The sequence below is a fragment of the Lytechinus variegatus genome, chromosome 2 (genome assembly GCF_018143015.1).
Source record: "Lytechinus variegatus isolate NC3 chromosome 2, Lvar_3.0, whole genome shotgun sequence".
NCBI classification, from domain to species: Eukaryota; Metazoa; Echinodermata; class Echinoidea; order Temnopleuroida; family Toxopneustidae; genus Lytechinus; species Lytechinus variegatus.
Window position 1 is genome coordinate 82,015,868 of NC_054741.1, and position 24,551 is coordinate 82,040,418.

The 24,551-nt window shown below is 36.3% G+C and overlaps 1 protein-coding gene across 2 annotated transcripts; it reads right to left on the reverse strand.

Moving 5' to 3' along the window:
* Nucleotides 1–1,483: 1,483 nt before the first annotated feature.
* Nucleotides 1,484–20,895, reverse strand: LOC121409259 (putative phospholipase B-like 2). Of its 2 annotated transcripts, XM_041601138.1 has the most exons (13): nucleotides 20,708–20,895; nucleotides 20,611–20,615; nucleotides 16,765–17,011; nucleotides 14,494–14,737; nucleotides 11,672–11,766; nucleotides 10,712–10,929; nucleotides 9,968–10,059; nucleotides 9,249–9,409; nucleotides 8,422–8,514; nucleotides 7,374–7,445; nucleotides 5,500–5,652; nucleotides 3,642–3,801; nucleotides 1,484–3,028 (listed from the first exon to the last, which is right to left on the reverse strand). In XM_041601138.1, the coding sequence occupies exons 3-13, from the start codon at nucleotides 16,986–16,988 to the stop codon at nucleotides 2,858–2,860; spliced, it is 1,683 nt and encodes a 560-aa protein (XP_041457072.1). In that variant the 5' UTR covers nucleotides 16,989–17,011; nucleotides 20,611–20,615; nucleotides 20,708–20,895; the 3' UTR covers nucleotides 1,484–2,857. The 2 variants fall into 2 exon arrangements, with proteins under 2 accessions (XP_041457072.1, XP_041457071.1); XM_041601137.1 differs by lacking the exon at nucleotides 20,611–20,615.
* Nucleotides 20,896–24,551: the final 3,656 nt, after the last annotated feature.

A 24,551-nucleotide genomic window follows, 5' to 3' on the forward strand; every position in this document is an offset into this window, starting at 1 on the left:
CACTGAACATCCTGTGCACGTTTCAGGTCACATGACCAAGGTCAAAGGTCAATGAACTTTGGCCGAATTGGGTGTATCTGTTGAATTACCATCATAACTTTGAAAGTTTATGGATCTGATTCATGAAACTTGTACATAAGAGTAATCATGTATCACTGAACATCCTGTTCGAGTTTCAGGTCACATGATCAAGGTCAAAGGTCATGTAAGGTCAATGAACTTTGGCCATGTTGGGGTTTTTTGTTGAATAACCATCATATCTCTAAGTTTATTGGTCTAGTTCATTTAAAGTGGACATAAGAGTAACCATGTATCACTGAACATCTTGTGCGAGTTAGAGTAGTATTCAAAGTCAGCACTGCTGCTACATTGAACCGCGTGATGCAGGTGAGACGGCCAGAGGCATTCCACTTGTTTTAATAATGTATTTATACTTATATATGGTTTTATTTTGTACTATTTTAATATGGAGAAACAAATAATATAAATGTTTATATGAAGACAATACATGTACATAAATCATACACCATGAGGGGAAATCAAGATGTATGAGGAGTATCACAAGAACTAAGATTTGACTAAAATCGCACCTTAAAAACGTAGGCCATCAATGCCCAAGAGCTCCGCTCATCTGTAAGAGAGATAAGGAACACTTCCCTGGGTAGCTTTCTACCATGAGGAAACCACCGCCTCTGCACCCCCTTTCCTCATAGGACAGTTCTTCTAAAACCGCTTTTCACCATCATTACAATAGACAGATGATGTATCATTGTCAAAATGATATCACTCAAATCACACATTTTTCATAGCACTGACTACTAGAGTGAAACCAGTTGGTCCCAAGTTCAAGAGCAATTCAAGTCAATTTTGTTCTGTGTGAAATACTCCTCTTTAACTTCGTTCAAACCTCTTTACACTCACAACATTGCACACAATTTATTTCAGATCATGGAAAATATGCAAAGATCAAACATGAAACGAAAGCCTTATCATGATCAAAGAAGATTCTTTTAAGGATATTGCCATCTTTTCCATGACCTTTTTTCCCAAAAACATAATGGTATTTGTATTTCATTTCCAGCATGTTTTCCAACAGAATTGGAACACACAACTACCTCCTATTTTTCAGAGTATGGGCAAACTTCCGTAAGTTAACTCTCCAGAAGTCAGAAATTGGCACAAGTCTGTCCAGTTTTTGTTACCAGATTATATAAAGCTTTTGTTATATACCTCATCAAATTAAAACAGATATCTGTGGTCTCAAAATATTTGACTTACCGTTAGCCAAATTTATTTGTAATATTCTTGTCATACAGTGCGTATCAATAAAAAGTTTACACTTTGAAAAAGGGAATTAAGAAATATAAAACAGGATAATTCATTGAAAAATGTTCATGGTTTCAGGTCTCATCTATCAAATGGAAATAACAAATTTCAGAGAATGTTACACTTAAGTAAGCACTGTCCATTTTTGTAAAGCTCGCAGAAATCATTTTGTGCAGAAATGCTCATTTTCACGCTGAGTCAAGGATAAAAAGGCAAAAACAAACTGACTGTGATACATTTCTCACACTCTTCTTTTACATTTCAGCCAATTAAACCAGATACATATAAATATTTTGTAACAACTTTGCCACCCAAATTAACATTTTAAACCGAGGTACCAGTAAGATCAACCTTCACTTTTGCGCTAGCTGGATCTGAGGACATAACTGAATGAAAAAAGTTTATTTCATAAATCTCCAGCAATAATTTATCTTAAAAAGTGGGTTTATATTTCATACTTCATTTAAAACTTGTTTCTCCACACTTTTCCCAAGCTTGACAATGAAGGAAAATCAAGCCTAAGCCGCTTCATGTGAATCACAGCTATGTGTAAAGCAGATATCACGATAGCCTTGGTGTGTGTGTTTTTTTTTTTTGGGGGGGGGGCAATGGCGCTCTTTGAAGTGTCTTGGGCAGGAAACAAGTTAAAAAGGTAAACAATATCTTCAAATCAATCTGCCTCGCTACTTTTATTCATATAACTACAAGTTCTGCGCAAATCATTTTCACGAACTTTTCAAAAGCAAGTGGTGGCCACTCAAGGGGAAAGATATTTTGACAGTTACATCGTGGAAAAATATTCAGGATATTACAAATATATTATTTTACAGGATTATTTCCAAGTGTAAACTTTTTTTGATATGCACATGATAAATATTTTGATGTCATCTACATCAGTGACAATTAAAATTAGAATCTTAAAATTAGAATCAAGTACAAATTTGATTTCTTTTAATTTTTCTCCTTTAAACAACAACTTTCCACAGTGCTCAATTGAAATAAAAATACTCTCAAATCTACATGTGCATTTTTTAATCCTTTACCTCTTTCTATTTTGGATTATTCCTTACAGCCTCAAAATTCAAATCTTTGTGTCAATACTCATTTTATTACCTACTCTTTTTATACAATTGCAAATATTCTGTAGAATCACAAATTATAGATTTCCAGTTAAAAGTGAACTCTACAAGTTCTTTGGTAACAGTTCCTATTTTTATTACAAATCAGTTAATATGTTGCATTCATGCTGTAACACTTGAATTCGTCAAGACTGGACAACACTGAAAGTTCTCTCCCACCTTTCTCCTAGCACACATCCCCCCCTCTTCCCTCTCTCTCTCTCTTGCACACACTCTTGCACTCTCTTCCTCTCCTACCTTTCTTATTGCTACCATAAACTGTGATGTGAAAATGAATGGGTTAAGCCCATTGTAAGCATCTTGTAATCCTCTATCTATATATATTCTCTTTAATTCTTTTATGTCTATTGTATCAAACATCCGAATGACCAATGTCTTCCCTCGTCTACCTTCTAATCAGACCATACCACCTCAATGGGTTTAAAATCAAACAAGTCAGGATGACCTAGGTGAAGAGTTTGGTTGAAATCAGACTTGCTCCACTGGAAAGGAGGTTGTTGATCATGGGTTGGTCCACAAACAGCAATCATTGAAAGACTCTTCATCATTGAACTTGTAGTTACCTTATAAAATAAACATTTATAAAACTTTTCTAAGTACATAATCTTAAAACAGAGCAGTAAACAATGATAATAGATGCAAAAAGCACCAGATCCACTAAAGCAGAGTACTAAATAAAGGGAAAATGAAAGAAAGGAGAAGAAAAAATATACAGGAAGAAGTAAAGACAAGACTAAAAGACAATTAAGAAAAGGATGCATTAAATAAGCACTTCTTCAGGTGACATTTTGACAGAAACGCTGTCTAATGTACCAAAATGAGATCATTTGAGAGAGATAGAAGAGCATGTGTATATTACCCTCTATATCTATGTAGAGTTGGGAATAGTAATATAACCGTAGTTGGACATAGGTAACGATCTGGCAGGAGTGTTAACTGTTTGCTATAACATCACCAATATACTTCTAACCTAAGTCAATGGAGGGACTCGCTAAGTGTTACATCCAGGGTTGTAGCTGGAATCTGATTTCATCAAAATTGATAACCAATGAGTTTGTAACAAGCAAACCCCAAAAGATAAATTTCTTGCCAAAGACAATTAATCACTTGAGTTGGATTTAAACTCAATGATTGAGAGCAATTGGTCAGTAACTCTTGACCTTGAGGTTTTATTACCTTCATGTCTGTAGCTCCATGTAATCGATGACCAAGAGCTGAGAATGGATAGTGACCTTTGACTGGATTCAGATCAGATCTTGCAGCTATAGCATTCTCTGCACTGTATGGTGGGTTGCAATCACAAGCAGACAGGGGATCATGCTCAAAGTTATTATACCTGAAACAGAATATGAACAAATGATATTTAATCAAAGTTACAAGTGCAAGTAATAAATTATAATAAGGGCAATTCAATGGTAGAGATATAATTCCAGCACTAAATTTTGATATATTGTGCATTATCTTCATTTTCAAAGTCTATAATAGTAAAATAAATTCAAGATATAGTGAGAATTGCTTCATCAACAACCATTTTGGAAGGACCAACTGCACATAAAAACCACTAGATTGGTTTCCCTTTAATAATTTTGCCATTGAATCATATATCGAAAACCTGTCCATAAAGGGCATTTGCGCATAAAGATTTTCTTTTCTCCCTTATATGTTCTTTAGAGAAACATTTCAATGTAATTGAACTGAATACATTTTCTTTTGGAAATTTGCACATCAGGATAAATGTTAACAGAACATGAAACCTAATCCTGATTCTAATCCTAATCATTTAAGCTGTTTGAAAAGAAAAATAAGTATCTCTTCTCATCCCTAGGCTTGGCTTGGAGATTTATTTTCAAGTTTGTCCCAAATGTGAAGGGTTATACATCACTAGGTTGTCATTGGATGCAATGAGTGAGGTGCATAACACTCTTTATCAACTCAATGCATGATGTGAGACATATTACATGAAATTGGATTCTAGTAAAAAATATGCCATGTGATGAGAGTATACTTTAATCCTCTTCAACCACTGAATGTTGAACTAAGCAACCAAACTCTGAATGAAGTAAACGCGGTGAAAATACTTGGCATCCTTCTCCAAACAGATCTAAAATGGAATGGCCATTAGCTCAATGATTTCTAAGGCCAAACAGTGAAGGTACATGTTAAAGCAACTTAAACCCTTTAAACTCAAACAGGGTGATCTACTGACCATCTATAATGATTACCGGTATGTGAGGATATTATATGAGTATGCCTTGCCCTTGTTAACTACCTAACAACGAACGCAAATTAAAAGTATTCAGAAACGACCCCTCAGAATCATCCTCAGGCCCCTGTACATCATTATAAGAATGCCTTTCAAATCACAAATCTAAAATCCCATTAATTGAGACGACAGGACTTGTGTCTCAAATTTTCTACATCCCTCCAAAACTTGCCCATCTTCAGATCCTGGTTGCCTAATCCTAGACAGAAGCCCTAATCACTCAGGAGGATTACTCCCTACAATCAGATCAAATCAGAACAATTTTGTTCATTACAATAACTCACGCACAAGTGCAACCAACGACCACAGCCTGCCAACCTGCTGAGACCGCCGGCCCATTGTTTCTCCCAGGTCTGCACTCACGCCACGTGCGTACATTAGAATGAAATATGTTTCATGTGCATTGTGGTTGAAATGGATTAGAGTTGAGATCTAGATCATGATATTCTTTTTAACTAGTACCACCCCTGGACTTTGTAAATTTGTAGAAGATTGATTGCCCAACATTAAAGATTTAGCACTGATACTGATCTCAATAATAATAATAATGGGTATTTAGAGGTGCTAAAAACAAAAAGTACCATAGCGCGTACAATGTAGGAATAACATTTAAACATTTGCAATAATTACAACAATGTTCAAGATATTCTTGTATGTTAGGTTGGTCTGAAGGTAATCAGACAATATGATGAAGAGAAGAGGGGGAAAGACAATCAGGACAAAGAGCAGAAATGAAGCAAAAAAAGAAAAATTAAATGAAAGCTCATCTACCTCATGAGTTTTATCATAGATTTCAGATCAGTCACATCCGTCTCATTTCTTCTGAAGATGTTTGCTCTGGCTGTCTTATTGTATGAAAACCAATTACCATACCTGCGCTTATTGGCAGGCCAGCCACTCTTGTCGTAGATGTCTTTAAAAAATCTGAAAACCAAGCAATCATAATGATCTCAGTATGAGGTAAACAAGAGGTACAATCAATTAACAACTACGGGTAACCATACATGATGACTCTGTATATTTCATCTCTGTACTGGACCTGGATGGTGTTTCACAAAGAGTTAAGTATGATTAGAGTCGCACTTAAATGCCTTGTTGCGTGTGTTATAAAAGGAATTACTGCATTGGTCAGATCATACCAAGAGGACTCGCACTACTGCATATTGATCAACAAGATAGAGTATTTCATATCATGTATGCGTCAACATTTAAGTGCGACTCTAAAGGCCACCGCACACTTTACAACCCGACTGGTCGGCGACTGGCTTGCGACTGAGTGAGGGGAGATGAATCGCAAGGGAGTCATAAGCCTCGACACCGCACACCTTGCAATCCGATCTGCGACTCACGCATGCGCTTTGTGCCATAACAAATGAGAAAATGCGCTTACTACTACGTATGCGCGTTGTTTATCATATACGCGTTATGCAACTCTGCTGTCTGATTGGCTGGAGGTTGGATTGAGCTTGCGATCCAGTCATAAGGATTCGACATGTCAAATCCTTCCGATTTTCCTTGCGACTTGTCTCTGACCGGTCTGCGACGTTCAAGCTGACAAGAGATGTGACGTCACATCTCCCCTCACCCAGTCGCAAGCCAGTCGGCGACCGGTCGGGTCGTAAGGTGTGCGGTGGCCTTCAGTCATACTTAAATCTTTGTGAAACACCCCCATTTTACAGTCTTATGATTGATCAAATGCAACGAGTCTCTGGAAAGCCAACTATGTACACCCAGAGGCGGCAGAACATCAGGCTCGGACAAAGAAAGTGGAGGGGCACCTTTGTCTGCCAAACAATAGGTGCCCCTCCTCTTTCATTGTATGACCCTGACGTTACGCCGCCTCTGTGTACACCACTAATTGAATTCAAATTGATCTATAAATATGAAGAAAACTTGTGCATGGCCATTATTTTCACCTATCATTGTGCCCCTCGATGTAAACAATATGAAAACATGCAGGCCCATGTATGCATCCTAGATGAAGAGTAATGACCTGAATTACCTTTTCTGTAGCTATGACTGATCAGATCAATCTTACAATATCACAGTTTACATACCTTCTAATAGAATATTATGACACATATACATGTACTTGTCCTTGATTGTGATTTAATGGATTAAACAAAACTCTTTCTTAGCCATATCCCTGGTATTATGATGTCTATGGGATATTTACATTCATCACAGTTTGGGTTAATCAGCCTCAGCATTACTCATTTTGCAACAATGAATTTGAAACAATTTTCTCATCAGGTATTGTCATTTGAATTGTCGAAGCAGTAGTTTTTTTTTTAATCTATATACCTGAAATTGCTAGAAACTGATATAGAAGAAGTTTTTAAGTAAGAAAGTTTTCCAATTCAAAAAGAGACATTTGTTTTTACCTTTCCATCATACCGTCAATCAAGGATTTCTTTAAAACATTTTACACCTTATAAAACATACATTTTTAATATCGAAAAATGGGTGAATATTTATAGATCTTATTACTCATATCTCTAATGTTATGTATTTTAATAAATTTAAGGGCATTCCATCAAAATTCATCAGACCAAACCAGTGTCTTTGGCTTGATTACATGAGCTCCAATCTGGTTTCATTCCTACTCTACATCTCAGCATGCATATAGTGATGGGGATACTTACGGTGTGTTATAGGATGGCCAATAGGAATGCTCTCTCAAGTAATATGTCATGTCTTCTGCATGTATTGTTCCACTTTAAATGAAATGAAAGAAAAAACATGTGAGACTATACCATACAATTTGAAGCTGAATGCTGACATATATATATATATATATATATAAGACAAGGCAGACATGAAATCGTTCAATCATTCAAGAGTTTGTTCTATCTCAAGATCCTAGCTTGATTAAACATACTAAAACAAAACGTTCAAGTGTAAAATTATATATTCAATCAGCTCAAGTCAAGCAAGTTAAGCAATTACTGTTTGAGCATTAACTAAGACCCAAGACTATCGGGAATGTACACTTTGCTTTGGGCTCTCTGTTATGGACAGCATATGATGGCCAAGTATCACTGAATAAATTCTAATCCAGGTAAGACAGGGGAAAAATATTTTTACTAGAATTAGACTAATTTCTGGATAGTGTTTGACATATTCTTACAATAAAATAATGACAAATCTATGAAATCTGTAGGGGCCGCGGAACCGGGGGGGCTTCAGCCCCTCCACTTTTTTCCAAAACCGTGTACAAAAACGTAAAAATGACCATATAATTGTGATTTTTAGCATGGTCAGCCCCCCCACTATTGGCTCAGCCCCCCCCCACTTTGAAAACCGTTCCGCGGTCCCTGATCTGCATCTGACAACTTTTATACAATATAAGTTGTGCATATTACGACACTACATGTAAAAACACTTGTTTGGAGCATATTACCAGTATGTATGTGACAATCAACAGACTGTGCTCACTTGGCTGTATGCACTGCATGCACTAATGCATCCTAAGTCATAAATGTCAAGGATCATTTTTTTTAGTTTTGAATAAAACTTTACACTGAATGTTTCTGAGTGCAAAAGACAGAATACTTAAAAAAAGAAATCATCTTTAATGTTTCAATTCTCGTGCACCGTGCAAACTATCTATAAAAAAGGTTAATAGGAAAGAAGGCTCTGGACATTGGTAACCCTGGAAGGCATGAACCTTGGAAGGTTGAAATGACTTACGGGATTTGTTCTAATACTACAAGAAGTCCATCTGATGGAGTCTGACCTGGAGTAAACCTGTTATAATCAACAATCATCCATTGATTGTTGTACCTTTAAAAACAAACAAAAATAAATATATACATTAATCTACATTGAATTCTCTCTAATAAAAAAATGATCATAAATCCACAAAATGTGTACAATGGGAAACTCCGGTATCTCATGCCTATTTATTATGCATGAACATCAATTATCACTCAAATCCTATAACTCTGTAACTGATATTTAAAGAGAAATTTGCATGAAATTTCTCAACCTGATAAAATTAATTCTAAAAATTCACAAGGAGCCGTCTCACGCAGAGTGGTGATTAATCAAATTAATTTCAAATATGGCTAGCAATTATTATCTTTATACATGTATATAGTGGGGGTCCTTATTTTTATCTGTTTATCAGTCATATTGATTATTTTACAGAAAATAATCATACAAATACACCATGGCACTGGATCTGGCTAAAACTATTCACATCGAAGGGACATCAATACTACCCTTCATCCGAGGGGCAACATCCCAATTAAGAATGGTACTACTGACGTCCCTGAATGTGACCATAACCATGAGTTATCCGCCAAATTGTGGTTTCGGGAACCACCCGTCAATTTGTATGCGTGCTCTTGTGTGCAAAGTGAATGAAGGTGGAAATAAGGAACTGTGCGTGTGACTGAATAAAGCGCTGCTGCTGAACAAAGTGAATGGCGGTTTCCAATGTTATGACAATGCCGAGTTATCTATATATGAATAGCATAATGATGCTTTGGGACATCATCAGCATTTAGACTTACGTGCCACTGTTGTATCTTGTAAAGATGTCCGCCCAGTGTGATGCATTCTTTGCCAATCGGTTGGCGATGATATTCCTTGCCCATTCTAAAATCTGACCAGTAGGCTGCACATACTTCCACAGATCATTGTTAGAATTGCCAATGGTTGTCTCTATGGTCACCTAGAGAACGTAAACATGAAACAGTGATTAATAATAAAAATACCCTGTTGATATATACTTGAAATACCGTAATACAGAATTAGTCTCTTTAGTTTATATATGAAGAATAATTAAAAAGCCTTAACAGCTTACATGTAGCCATACAACTGCTCTTTAGAATACACACCCTAGATTGCATAGTTTGTGTATCATATTGGAAATTGTGCTATAACACATATTTCCAATAGACCCGTGCTTTCCCAGTCACAAATGGCTTTAAGATACCAAAACATTGTAATATCTCTATAATGATATTTTACATATGATAAAATATGGTAGTCTTTTATTCCACAAACACACAAAAAAGCTGTTTCAATGAAAAAATATCAAATTGAATGGAGAAAATAGAAACAAAACTTGTTTTATATCATGGGTTTTATTTTTCAATAGCTTTCTTTTTTTCAATCAATACTGTATTTCACTGTCACCATCATTTCTTCTTTCTCAAAATCTATCCAATCTTTGGTGCTAGATTGAGTTTTCCCAAGGTTGCATAATACTCGTCGTTGGTACACCTACCAGGCCAGAGTTGGTAATGTAGAAATCATCTCCAGATAAAACCATACCAGGGGCAGATGAGAAGGCTGCTGTTTGACCGGGGATAACTTCATCTGGAAATCAAAACATTATATGTATGATGCCTCTTTAAACACAACTAGAAATATCACTGAAGATGATGCTCATATGCCATTACCATGCAGTTTCCAACACATTATTCAAAGAAATCTTGCATGTCTTTACCCAAGTTGAATGTTGGTGCCAACTTTTATGAGCACTGGCCAGAAAAATGGGGAAGTAGTTTGATCCACAATTAGTTTTCCAGGATTTTTGGCTATAATAAATGGTAACAATGGCTACACAATTTCTGACAAAGTTGTCTTTACTCCAAGACCTATCATGTGCGTTCCAAATTACATGAGAATTGGTTAAAAACTGAGGAAGTAGTTCAAACTGCAAGATTTGCAATGGACCATCTGCCCACCGACCGACGGTACGCAGCTAATAATTTTTTACTGATTACTGCTTTAAGATTCAACATCATACTACAATCAATACTATTTGTTGTTCTTTGGGAAAAAGTCACCTGTTGTTAATATCAGCATAAACTTTCTCTTTCCAAGTTAGCATTTTGAATATTAAGGTTTGAAGGCAAGCTATAAAACATAAATTCAATTACTCAAGTCATAAGGAATTGCCATAACGTATCTATTATTTACAGAAGGCCATTGAATTAAATTAAACATGAACAGAATCAATAGATACCAGATGTTTCTGTGAGATGAAAAGCAAAGTTGTATTTTTTGATGGTCCTGAGCATGCCTTGGTATCCATTCCATGTGTCATGTGATGCAAACAGATCCATGTTACCAGGCAACAGTTTAATAAGTGCAGAGCAATGGCCATCTCCAGGCATTCTTTGCTTCCTGGATTTGCTAAGGGCACTCTCTAGATCTTCCAAGTCACCACCGGTTTGGAAGAGACTGAACAGAATTTAAAGAATTAATAGGTTGCAATCTGAAAATTTGATTCCTCCTGTACCTGTGAATTTGCCATTGTTATAACCTTTGTTATTCAATTAAAAGGGTCCTTAATGAAAAATCTGTAACAACTAGTGGAATGCATCTGGCAGTCTTGCCTGACTTAAGAAAAAAAAACCTTGGTTAAGATTTCAATGTTTATATCACCACATGGTCAAAGTTCATTGACCCTAATATTAATAATTGATATAGAAGGGAATAATACACAAAGTCCCTTTCCAAATCAATTTTTTAATTATACAAATGATCTGAGCTCTACTTCCTCTTTTTTATTACTTGCATTTCACTCTCAAATTTCATCATAAGATTACATGTGCGATTGTTCCATGTTGCTTACTTTTATATAGGCAATATGTGACTTTATGATTGAAATTAATTAATATGAAACACTACAACATCACCTTTTCATTTAATCAAACCCCCTTATAGCTCTCTGATATTTCCATAATGTATTACAGAAATCTGCCTTAATTAAATTAATAAACTGTTCACGAAAAATTTTCCCTAAGTTAATGATATCATTATCCATTCATTAATTCAATCATTTATTCTTATATTCAATGATATAAATAAATATACATACTAAACATAATTTTAAAAAAAATGGAAGAGTCTCCTATTAGTCAAATGACCAATCACAGTCTTGGCTCAGACAACAAACAAACAATGAGTGGGGAATACTCACAGAAATCCAAATGGATCTAGGTCTATCTGAGGATTAGCTGGTAATCCTAAATAGCCATCCTCTAATCCTGATATCTGTAGCAATAGAAGATTCAACTGAAGAGAAAAATGAGAGAGAAAGGAATACAAAAAACTGTACAATGATAATGCATTTATTGCTTCATTAAACATGCATGCTGAATTAAAAGCTCAATATGAGATCATGCTGATAAGCCACAATTAATACAGGTACCTCAAAAAGGCCTGACCATATAGCTCTGTTCATCTCTGCTTTTCCTTGCTAATCCTCCCTTTCAGCATTAGTACAATAATGGGGAATGCCCTAATTGTGAGAGAGTAAGATTCCACTTAAACGGAACAGCTACGGCTTGTTTGCATTGGGTTTTGGTTTACTTTATCAGTTAAAATGAAACAAAAGAGTATTAATGACTCTCTGAAATGCTTCATGTAGGTTAAAACATTTATCATTGTTAATGCATAGTAACAATAATAAATGTTTTAACCTACATGAAGCATTTCAGAGAGTCATTAATACTCTTTTGTTTCATTTTAGAACTTGCGGAAAAGTTTTGCCTATACTTTTCCACAAAGATTAAGGACATTCGAGAAGGGCTTGATGCTGAAATGGTAGCTGGCACTAATATAATAACTGATCATTCTGCTGGGAAAGATGAACATCTTGACACCTTTGATTTGGCTACTGAGGAGGAAGTAAAGAGGATTATTAATAATTCTCCATCCACTTCTAGTTCACAGGATCCAGTTCCTACGTGGATTCTGAAAAAACATCTAAATCTTGTTCTGCCAAGCATTACACTTATCATAAATAAGTCACTGGAAACAGGCATTTTTCCCGATTCGTTCAAGGAAGCTGTTGTTCGTCCTATTCTGAAGAAGCCAAGACTGGACCCGGAAAACCTGAAGAATTACCGACCGGTGTCCAATCTCAAGTTTATTTCAAAAGTCTTGGAAAGAGTTGTAGCCCAGCGTCTTCAAGATTATATGGAACAGAATGATCTTTGTGAACCGCTCCAGTCAGCTTATAAGAAGCATCATAGCACTGAATCTGCCCTTGTCAAAGTTCACAATGATATCATTCAAGCACTTGACCAGAAGCAGGCTGTCTTCTTGGTCCTTCTCGACATGTCGGCAGCCTTCGACACTATCGACAAAGATATTCTAATCAGAAGGTTCTGTTCGATAGGCTTGACTGGATCTGCACTCGCATGGATTTCTTCGTATCTAAGCAACCGCTCGCAGATTGTTAGGATCGGCGATTGTGTGTCATCTGAAGCTGAACTTCCGTACGGAGTGCCGCAAGGATCCGTCCTGGGCCCATCATTCTTCAGTATTTATGCAAGCCCTCTTGCCAAGATTGCAAGATTACACGGCATCAGCATACATCTTTACGCAGATGACACCCAGCTCTACACACCGTTCGATCCATCGGATCCTTTAAGTGAGGCCTCTTCTAGACGTAAACTTGAAGCTTGTATTGATGATATGAGGGCATGGATGACAAAGAATAAACTGAAACTGAATGATGATAAGAGTGAATTTATGATTTTTGCCTCTAAAAGCCTGTGTGCTAAGGTCCGTAGTAAGTCAATACGCATTGGGTGTGTTGAAGTACAATCTGTGTCCAGTTGTAGGAATCTCGGTGTTCATTTTGACTCTGAGCTGTCAATGTCATCACACATCACAGCTACTTGCCGATCAGTATACTTACAATTACGTAATATTCATAGCATAAGGAAATCTCTGTCATCTAAAGTTGCAGCATCTGTGATTCACTCATATGTAATATCTCGTATTGATTATGGAAATGCTTTATTGTTTAAGATCACATCGTATCAACTTGCCAAGCTGCAACGTGCTCAAAATTCTGCTGCTCGGGTCCTCAGTGGAACATCTCGTTTCACCCATATCACTCCAATTCTCAAAAATCTTCACTGGTTACCGGTATCTAAAAGAATAGAATTCAAAATCCTACTCCACACATGGAAAACATTGCATGGTCAGTCTCCTTTATACCTTCAAAATCTAATCTCTGAATACATTCCCGTAAGAAATCTCCGATCCTCTACTAATAAACAGCTAAATGTACAAAGAACGAATTTAACTCTGGGAGAAAAGGCATTCGCCTCATCAGCTCCATCTCTCTGGAATGCTCTTCCACTGACGATCCGATCAGCAGAATCACTTGAAGCATTTAAAAAATACCTAAAATCTTATCTGTTTTCTTCTTATTTTTGTTAAATATTGTTAGCTAATTTCATTTATTCATGCACCCATACATATGCAAATTATTTTATCTGTAATTCCCAATCCCTCTGCGCCTCGGAATAGTTCACTAGATAGATGGCGCATAATAAATGCTGTGTTTATTATTATTATTATTATTTTAACTGATAAAGTAAACCAAAACCCAAGAAGAGAAGTGCTGGATCTGATTGGAAAGAGTAAAATGAGAGGAACAAGTTTCATCAAAATCAGTTGTGAAACAAGCAACTGATGGATGTTTAAAAGGTCTTGTTGTACTTTCTATAAGGTTCCTTAAATTGGCAAACATGCTTCAACATGGCTGATTTTGTGGATAAATCTCCATTTGTTTTGTATATAATTTTTAAGATTGTCCCCATTATCTTCCAAATTGCATATTGCCTCATTCTGAGCATAATATAAGTCATGGGAAAATAAACTTCACACCACATATATCAAGATGAGGAGGAAATGATGTGAATTATGTAAAACTTCTACATTGATATCACATAGAGTTGATAAAATAGAAAAAGTAGAAAAAATCCTGATTAAATCATCTACCTGATGAAAATATGGATCCTGAGACTTGAGTTTGATCTGCTGCTGCATCCATTCAAGGTTTGTAGTAAGGAAGGTTTTGAGTTTCTGACAGTACTCTGTTTCATCTTGACAGAATGTATTGATTGTATTCATCCAATTCATAAAGATGAATGTTGCAGAAACATGACCCTCAGCTAAACCAGCAGCATAGGCTTGAATGGAATCAGTATAAGACCCATTGGTTGTCACTGTCAGATGAGACCATCTAATAAGAACATAATAATAACCCTTACTTAAATGGGAGAGGAATTCTGTGAAGTTGCCACACAATTGTTTTTTAACATGTCACTCACTGACTTTCCTTTCAAGTCATGCGCATCTTCTGAGACCACCTTTGCAACGCCTGGGTACGCGTTTCCGAGAGTATGTAACATTTTGTAAGTGCATGTCAGATCAAAATTTGCTCTAAAACATAACATTGTAAAAATGCAAATTGTGTTTTCAACCGAAAATCTTTAATGTTTGACTATTTGAACTTTTGCTGGTTCAATGATTTATTTCATGCTGTTTATGATCACAAAAAGAAATACATAATTCAATTAATTCACACAAAACAGTAAAATACATAGGAAATTAATGTTTCAGCATTTTTTCTGTAGATTTTAATCAGAAATGTCAAAATTAATATTTCCACCAAAAATTAGCATTCTACAAGCTATTTAAAACTATTTAAAGGACATGTCCACCTCAACAAAAAAAATAGGCCTACTATTGTTTTCATATTTTATGGTTCAATCAAGTTGATCCTTATTGTTAAATCTGTAAAAAATTAAATTATATTTAAAACAATAAAAAACAAAAGAAATAGTAAGTGAGGAATATCACCGACTCTCTCATTTGCCATCATTTCACTGAGTTGTGCATATAGATCTAACTTTTTGTAAAAATAAGCGAAACATTTAAATGTCGTAACTTTCTAATGTTACATCGGATTTTGATGAAATTGTCAGTGTTATGCTTGTTTGATTTTTCTATATTCATTCAAATCAACATTTTTCCTGAGTGGACTTAACCTTTAAAGGCAAAAAGTAGAAAAACAAAATTCTATACACTAATTTGCATAATTGATTACTTAAAAGATAGAAATATTCAATTTCTTGAAAATTTTACTTGACAGTCTTGTAGTTTACATCTGACTCTACGAGCGTGCAAATTTTCATGGCGATCAGCAGCAGAGATCTGAACTCTGAAGGGGGTCAATTTGACCCTCCCCCTACCTGGTCTCAAACAGCCCAGTTAAATTAGGATTAAAGGGAAAATTAATCTTGACATCAAGAGGGTATTCGTAACAATAAGAGTTAAAAATGAAGGTTTAGCAGCTAGCAGATAAGTTAAAACCAGGGGTAATAAGCAGGACGTGTTGGGAAAACAGTTTTAGGAAATGAAGTGACTACCCCGGGTAAATATGAAGACCACTGGTGAGTATAAAAAATAGTAAATACTTATTCATTATGCAAATTAAAGGGGGTGTGTCCCTCTAACCCGTCGCTTGATCCCCCACTGGTTACTGGGCAATAGTGAAATATTGGGAAAATCACATGGGAAAGGAGGGGGGATAGAAGAAAACAGAACTTATGCATGTGACATCATAATATCATAGCCCCTCCCCCCTTTGAGGATACCGAATTATGCATAGACAGAAATGTCAGAGATGCACAAGCTGCAGATTACCTGATTACCTCAACACCTGTAGAGGTGTTTTGGCTCAGTGGATAAGTCTCCGGACTGTGAACCACAAGGACCGGGGTTCAAATTCCACCGCAGCACTAGCGTCCTTTGGCAAGGCGTTTATCTACATTTGCCACTCTCGACCCAGGTGTAGTAAATGGGTACCCGGTAGGAAGATTCCTTGAATGCTCGATGCGCCCGATCAGGGTAGCCGTGCTAAAGCCGGGGTAATAGTATGCAGCGCTTAGAAACATTTGTATTAAGCGCTATATAAATGTTGCATATTATTATTATTACCAATGCTTAAAAGGCGATGGGTGACTTCTGCCTTTGGACAGTATCACAATGACACCAATAATAACACATTTGTCCGAGGACCATTTTATTACTAATACCTTGGTCAAATTTGCTCTACTTGGGGCCGTAAGGCGATTAAAAAACAGTTGTTTTATTCATTTTGATTCAAACCACCTATATGTAGCTGGTACAAAAAATGTAAAAATGCCTGCCGTAGAACAAATGTGACCAAGGTATAATCTTTCACAAGAAATAACTTTTGCTCACCCTGTCTGATTAATAGCATCTGTAAAGTTTGCCCATGCCACTGCATTTTCGATCCTGCCTTCCACAAGTTCAAAGGTCTCCTGGGAAGGGTCATAGGTCACGGATGCAATCACATTCTTGGATATGTTTGGGTAATACTTCTCCTTGATCTTGGCAGTGCATCCTGATTGGGTAATAGCTAGGCTTGCACTCAAGAAAAGGTACAACACTGATACCAACTTCATTCTCTTCTCTGCCTGATCCTTTCCTAAACAGAAGAAAAATAAAAAGCTACTGGTATAAAATGAGTCTTTTAATTCAGGGCTATCCTGAGCTGATGTTGTGTAACTGTGATTGCTTGTTAACTTGGATCAAGACTGCATGAATGATTGAGGTTTATCACATTCTTGTGGTGGTAAAACAAAACTTTATATTAATTGCCTAAATTGTATTTTATAGAGGCTGATAAAAATTACCTCAAATACATAAATTTGCCATGATTTGACACGATTGGAGGATGTTAACCTGTCATTTTTTTTTAACTAACGCAAGTGATTACATATTGGCACTAATCAAGGTTGGCGATATTTTGATTTTTTTTTTTAAATAAAAAAAATCGGATTTTTTTATTTAAATCAGATTTTTTTTTTTAAAGTTCCTTCGAAAAAAAGGGTAATTATCCCCCCCCCCCTTACTCTTACAATGACATCAATATTGATGTTATACATTTCACCCCTAATATTGTTCTTAACCACATATTTTGTAATTAAAATCCAGTAAAAATGGACAATTAAAAATAAATTTGAGGAATCATGTATCTGAACTTAATTCTATCATACATAGGCCTATGAAGGAATATTCCATAGGGAATTCCCAGTGAATGGAGAAAATTCCCCTCTGGGATTTTTCATTCAAATATTTAAAAAATCCAAGAGAAAAAATCCCTTATCAAAACTGCCAACAAACCCTTTGCCAATTACTAGTATTCATGTATATTGTAAGAGAAATAATTCAAATCAATGATTTTTTTTCAATTAGTCACAGCTTTACAATAGTCAAAGAGAGACTGCAACTGTACATTATATGTTTAGGATCTTTTTAGTTTGATAAAAAGCTCTTCTCTTGCTACAGATATAGATGCAAAACTCTCAGTTTTGGAGAACAATATAAGAGATAGCTTAGTCAAAGCTACTGTGATTTTTTACATTAATCTACAATTTTTATTCCCATATTCTCTACAAAAAATGTTTGATCCAAGAAGTATGAAAAAAATCTACTTACTTTTAACTTAAAGGATAAAAACTGCAAAACTGCTTAAATTATAACATATGTATTACAAAAAGAAGTATTTTATTATAAATGAGACACAGCTTACAACTGCCAATGATTGTAACTGAAGCAGGCTGAACTGAAGTACCTGCATCTTAACATTTAAATGCAGTGTTAACCCTTTGAACCCGATAGGCCGGAATACCGGCCTGCCAGAAAACATGCAAATACCCGATAGGCCGGAATACCGGCCTCCAGCCATGTGATTTCAAAAGCATGGATTCTAAATGTCAGGTGATCTTCTAAAATGACGTCATCTTTCTCGTACGTGTAGGAATATTTAGTCGATAATTTCAGTCAATGTCGGCAATGATTTCGGAAGGATTTAGCTTAAAAAATGGCCAAAATATGCCACTTTTTTGTGATTGCTCGTGTCGTAGGTGCGGTAATACGTGGCGAGTCACGTGCTTACTATGGGGAAGCAATTGGTATATCTCACTTTGGTGAAAACAGTGATTTTGAGCCCAAAACAGACACTAAATTTGATATTTCTGATTGTAGACTAGGTCTACGAGAAGCCAAACAACTTCAGCCGGCTCGGGCGGGGTACTAGTGGGGGGAAGGTGCCGTTGGGTCTCGAATCATGGGGGATTGTATGAATGTGGTCGAGAAGTCATTTATGTGCAAATAATTCAGGGTGTATGTCACGACCGCCCCAAATAATTCAGGGTTCAAAGGGTTAAATGTTTATTCTGAGTTTTGCAAATTGTTGTTATAGAGCTCTTTCCATTATTACATGCAGATACAAAACTTCCATTATTTGAAGCACTGAAATAAAATGGGCTGCAGTGACTTAAAAGGTTTATAAGAGAAAGCTTTTCTCAACAGTCAAATTATGACTGTACTACATTATGTTAATGTGATTTTATAATTATGTTATTTAAAACATCAAATGTATGATAAATGTAACAATACGAAATAAGAGGCATGTTAAATATGTTGATTACATGCAGGTATCATTTTTTATTTTACATGACAGAAGTAGTTATGTGTAGGCGAAGGATCAAAACTGGAAAACTGCCAACAAACCTTTTCTCATTGACTTTTATATATTATATATCTTTTTTTACAAACTGCTCTCTGAAAAGTCTTTGGATTATGTGAAAACTTTATGTTAAGAAAGAAATTGACTAACAATAACTGACAAAGAATGTAAAATTTCAGAAGAAAAACTCGACATAATTTACAAAAAATGAGTACCTATTGACAACATACATCTGTAGTTTTTAAGGAATTGCCTGATTTTATTAATTTGATTTTAATTTGTTTTAAGTAGATATGAAGACTTTGTTGATCTTTTGTTGATATAAAGTTAATTCAAAGTTTTTCAGTTGACTTGAAGAATTAAAACTGCATTGAACAAATACTTTGTCCATGATTTGTACATTTTTCAATGGAAGTGATTTAAATCAATGATTTAAAAAAAAAATCATGGTGATTTAAATCGCGATTTAAATCACCATAAATCGCGATTTAAATCACGATTTAAATCAACGTGATTTAAATCCGCCAACCCTGGCACCAATAAATGAAATACTTTCAAACACTTTTTTTGGATTTATTCAAAATGATGACTAAATTTTTACAAAATAGAAAAAATCTACATGCCTTGAACAAAACAAGCAGTATTATTAATAATTCGTAGTTATAATCACGTATTAAATTTTAGTATTTGTGAAATAATAATTTATATCTATGAAGTTTCATAGATAAATAAAATTCAACAATACAAACTGATTTCACCCTCTAACTTTGGATATCCTAGGGGAATCCATCTTTGTTTTGGTCAGTCTCTTATGTGTCTATGGGAAGAGTGTCAAGACGTCAATGATGAAGAAGTATATGTCAAGATTTTAAAAGTCATCATCATTGCGTGCTCAAGACTATCACCATGGTGAATACTGGGGGAAAATTGGATTCACATTCTTCGGTAAGTGATAAACAGATAAATGAATTAAATTTTTATTTTAATTAATTTCAGTTAGTATTACCCCATGGAAGTGTTGAACATATGCATGCGTTGTGCCTTGGCTTGATTTTCCTGTGCACGGCTAGCCTGGAGGCGTCTGGGGAGTAAAAGTCATCTACTCTACATAGGCTTACTCCCCAGTGACGCCTGGGACGCTTGGCGACAGCACGCAAATCGCGTGATTTGCATGCCATCTCCAAGAGTTAAGACTAAGAGTAGACAAAGAAATCAAGATGGCAACGTAAACACGGCCGTAAGCTATTCCCATCTTTTCATAACATTTTTTTAATGAATTCTTCTTTATAGATGAAATCAATATCGTAGAAATGTTGGAAATGAAGTTGAACCCCACGTAGGGCCTACATGTTTTAGGGCTAGATCTACTTTAAGAGGGAAAGTAGAAATCTCGGGGGCGAAAGTTTTAGATTTTGTACCCGTACGTGGGTGAATAAAGCTTGGCGTCCCAGACTCCCAGGCGTTAATGGGGAGTAGGCCTACGACATAGAGTAGATGACTTTTACTCTCCAGACGCCTCCAGGCTATGCACGGCGCCAAAGAATCCTTTTGGCCTTGGCTTGAGCTTGAGTGCATTGAATCATGACTGTGATTTGAATCATTCACAGTGATTTTGTGCATGAGATAAAATTTTAGCTAAGTTTGAGTTACCTTTGGCTTTGACTTGAATTTAATTTTCCAGCAACTAACTGATGATGCCTTCCACTGTCACTCAGTACATGCAACGTCAAAAGTCGGGCCAAATTATTTTAAAACTCAGAAAAGTTGATATCATTTGTGACTATTTACTTAGGCCGAGGAATATATCGCAGTCCGTTCGTGTGTGCAGTATATAATCACCGTATTATCAGGCAGTCACGTGCGCGCAGCTGAACGATATCACGTGAGAGTTCGAAAGAGTCACCTGATCATGATCGTTGTCAAAATATAGGGAGGGGGGGGGGGGGGGTTCTCTGTCGAATATCGGGGGGGGGGGGTATTCTTATTTGGCATTCAGTCAATAATTTTCGCCATCATGAACATTCTTTTTTCTCCTTGTTGTTAATTACCCCAAGGAGTTTCCAGCTCCTTGATTACCCAGACAGCAAAGTATAGGCCTATTTGGATCCCATATATAGGCCTAATTTTTATCTGGGATATGGGTCCCATGCATGTTTGGGGCCCATATCACATATAGGAAACACATGGGTATTGATACTTGGGGCCCAGGTGGGCAAAACGACATGGGACCCATATGGGTTTTATCTGTGCCCATTTATCTCAGTTGCATGGGTTAAGGTATTTTTAAATGGGATCTGGGTTTTATCTGTGCCCATATCCCAGATGGGCATGACTTGTGTGGGTATTTCTAAATGGCCGGATCAACTGATAGGCCTATATGGCTGGGGGACCGGTGGGTTTGGGGTTTTATCTGTGCCAATATATCCCAGTTGGGTTATAGATGATCAAGATGGTAATGAGCACATGAGACACAATCATAATGCTGCGTATTTTTGCTGTCAACTTGACAAACTTGAATTATTTTGAATTTGGGTGCCTTTTTTCGTCACAAGTTAAAATATGTGCCAACAAACTGAGCTCAACCCAGTTATCTTTTCAAAGAGTCACATCACACAGGGGGAGGCGAGACCGCGGTGGGGGGGGGGGCAGGGGGCACCCCCTCCATTTCTGTAGGAAATATTTATTTCAAAATAAAAAGTGCCTTTCTTTGAAATGAAATTGAAGAGTACTGTACCCCCTTTTCAAGATGAAATGTGCCTTTTTTCAAAATGAAATATCTTTTTTGAAGTAACACAAATAAAACACAAAATTTTGACTTACGATTCGCGTTATTTTTTCAGAAGACACCCATCCTTTCATGTTTACACAAAGTGCTTAGAATGACCAGTTTTTTGTCGGAATATCAACAATTTTCAGCTCGCGCTTCGCGTAAGCATTTTCTAAGTTCAAATATATACATTAGGGCATGAAATTAGATTAAGGATAACCTGATGAAGTTATTTTTTTTTTCAATTGATCGCGCAACTTCTGGTCGGGTCGGCTCCGGGCGGGTAATATCTTTATATAAATTTCTGCCGTCACCTCCATCATGTCCATTGGCAACTTCTCCCGCTTTTCAGCTCATTACTAAACAACATAATTTGGAAGCAAACAGGTTCCTAATTCAAATAGAGGAAGGTACAAAATTCGTGTCGTATTAAATAAAAAAGTACAATATTTTTTTTATCGAATTCTACTGACTTCATGTCATTTCCCCGGCACAGTTATCTCCTGTCCTGTTTTGCGCCCTCAGTTTGAAATTTTCAAAATGAAGCGCATCAGGATAAGTCAAGTAAATAATCATCCTGTTTTATATAATTTCAATAAATCACAGAAGTTTCAACTTTTTGCGCACTATTTTCCTTGTAATGAAGTTCAATAATCTTAAAGGAAAAACAATTGAATTAATCCGATGGGGTATAAGAGATATCTGCATTTGATGAAACGTCCGCCCTTTGAAATGTCAGAATTTCATTGCTCTGCGCGGGGAGGAATATCTTCTTCCTAGCATATATCCTCTTCTCCTCTGTTTGGCGAGTTAAGATATGCACTGTCGCTAAATTGTATGTAATCAAATCTGATCTTTCCAAGGGAAGAATTCAATATAACTTAGAGAATACCCTTTCTCGGGACCCTTTTCTTTGCAGAAAATGATAAAACGCTTCAGCTTCCGCGCTTCGCGGGGGTTAATATCATTTTAGTTTCCTCCATTTTATCCCTTTTTTGTGCATTCACAATCACTTTTGAAAACAAGGTTCAAATCACAATATATAGTCAACTGAATTGGGGCTGATATAGGTACTAGAGACAAGAGAAACGGTTCCTGTTCGTTTTAATTTTGGAAACACCGAAAGGTTCGCGCTTCGCAATGGACGGGGAAACTCCCCCTCCCTGCACTCACCCCATATAGGGAGCGTGCTCTGTAAGTGTTTGCACCTTTGCACGCTTCGCGTGCATTTACCGCCCCCTCCAAAATGCCAACAGAATCCATCAACAGATGCCTTTTCAAGCCTTTTTCGTAGTAATAAAAACCTCTCTGAAATTTTGATTTTTATGTCTAAATAAACCCCTCAAAAAAAGTTCTGCAACTCAAGTTCGAGTGCTAATAAATTTCTTAGTGTGCCATCATCATGTAAAAGTGGTATATCATTGGAAAGTATGATTATTCCTCTTTACGACCATGTGTCATTTGTAATGCTAATGTTATCATGAAATACACAGACATGATAAATATGCAGCAATGTAAAAAATGAAATGTTGCAAAATTCGTTACCATGTCATGTTTGAGTTCTGCAACTCAAACTGCAAGTTTGAGTGCTAATACATTTCTTAATGTGCCATCATCATGTGTAAAAGTGATATATTTAGAAAGCATGATTATTCTTCTTTACAATCATGTGTCACTTGTAATGCTATAGTGTTATCATGAAATACACAGACATGATAATACGCAGCAATGCTAGAAATTAAATGTTTCAAAATGCGTCGTTCCCAATAGCGAATTTCCAGTTGTTTCGAGGATGGACCGAGTGCATTCACTGTCACCTGCATGGTGGAAATTCTATAGATATTGAGACTTGTTAGAAATCAATGCATTTTGCAACATTTCACTTCTGACTTTTCTCATTGTTCAGGGTGATTGCATATTCCATGATTACATAATCACAGCAAATGGCATGTCATTGTCAGCTTTCCAATGATACCAGTTTCATCTTTTATACTTCATTAGCTAAAATGATATCATCCCCAAAAACTGAGTTGCAAAACTTTTTTGAGGGGATTTATAAAGGCCTACATAAAAATATGAAGAAAAAAAATGATCTTACGCTTATGTTGATATAGGTTTTTTTTAAGAATAAAACTAAGATGTACTTGAAAACTAAAGTCTTTAGTTTAGGCGTTGGGACTACCCCTTTAAAAACCAACAACAAAAATCAACTTTAAGTTGCCGATCGGGGAAAATGTGGATAATTTTGTCCTCTGCCTGCCGCCCCCCCATCGGCAAAAGCCTTCGCAAAAGCTAAATCCCGCCTTTGCATAATTTATGTTCTATTAAAGCGATAAATACTGAAGTGTCGCCACGGTCACTTAAAAAAAAAACACTTTAAGGGACTGAAGGATGCCGTACAGGGGCGGCGATTCTGGAGGACTGAAGCACTGAAAAGTGCACTTTTTACGCAGGAACTTGAATGCCCCCTTCACGAAATTGTACTGTGTCCCTTTCACCTGAGAAAAACCCGTATTATGTGTGCTCAGTGTCCCCTTGCCCTCTTGTAAGTGCCCTTTCTCTTGCCCCCTCCCCAAAATTTTCACGACCAGGAAAAAAAAAGAGACAAGGAAAGAGAGAAGCAGGGTGAAATATGATATTTGTTCAATATTAGTTGTCAAAATCTATCACAAAATTTGATTTTTTTAAATAAAAAAAATCAAAATATCTGATCGCTCGCTCCGCTCG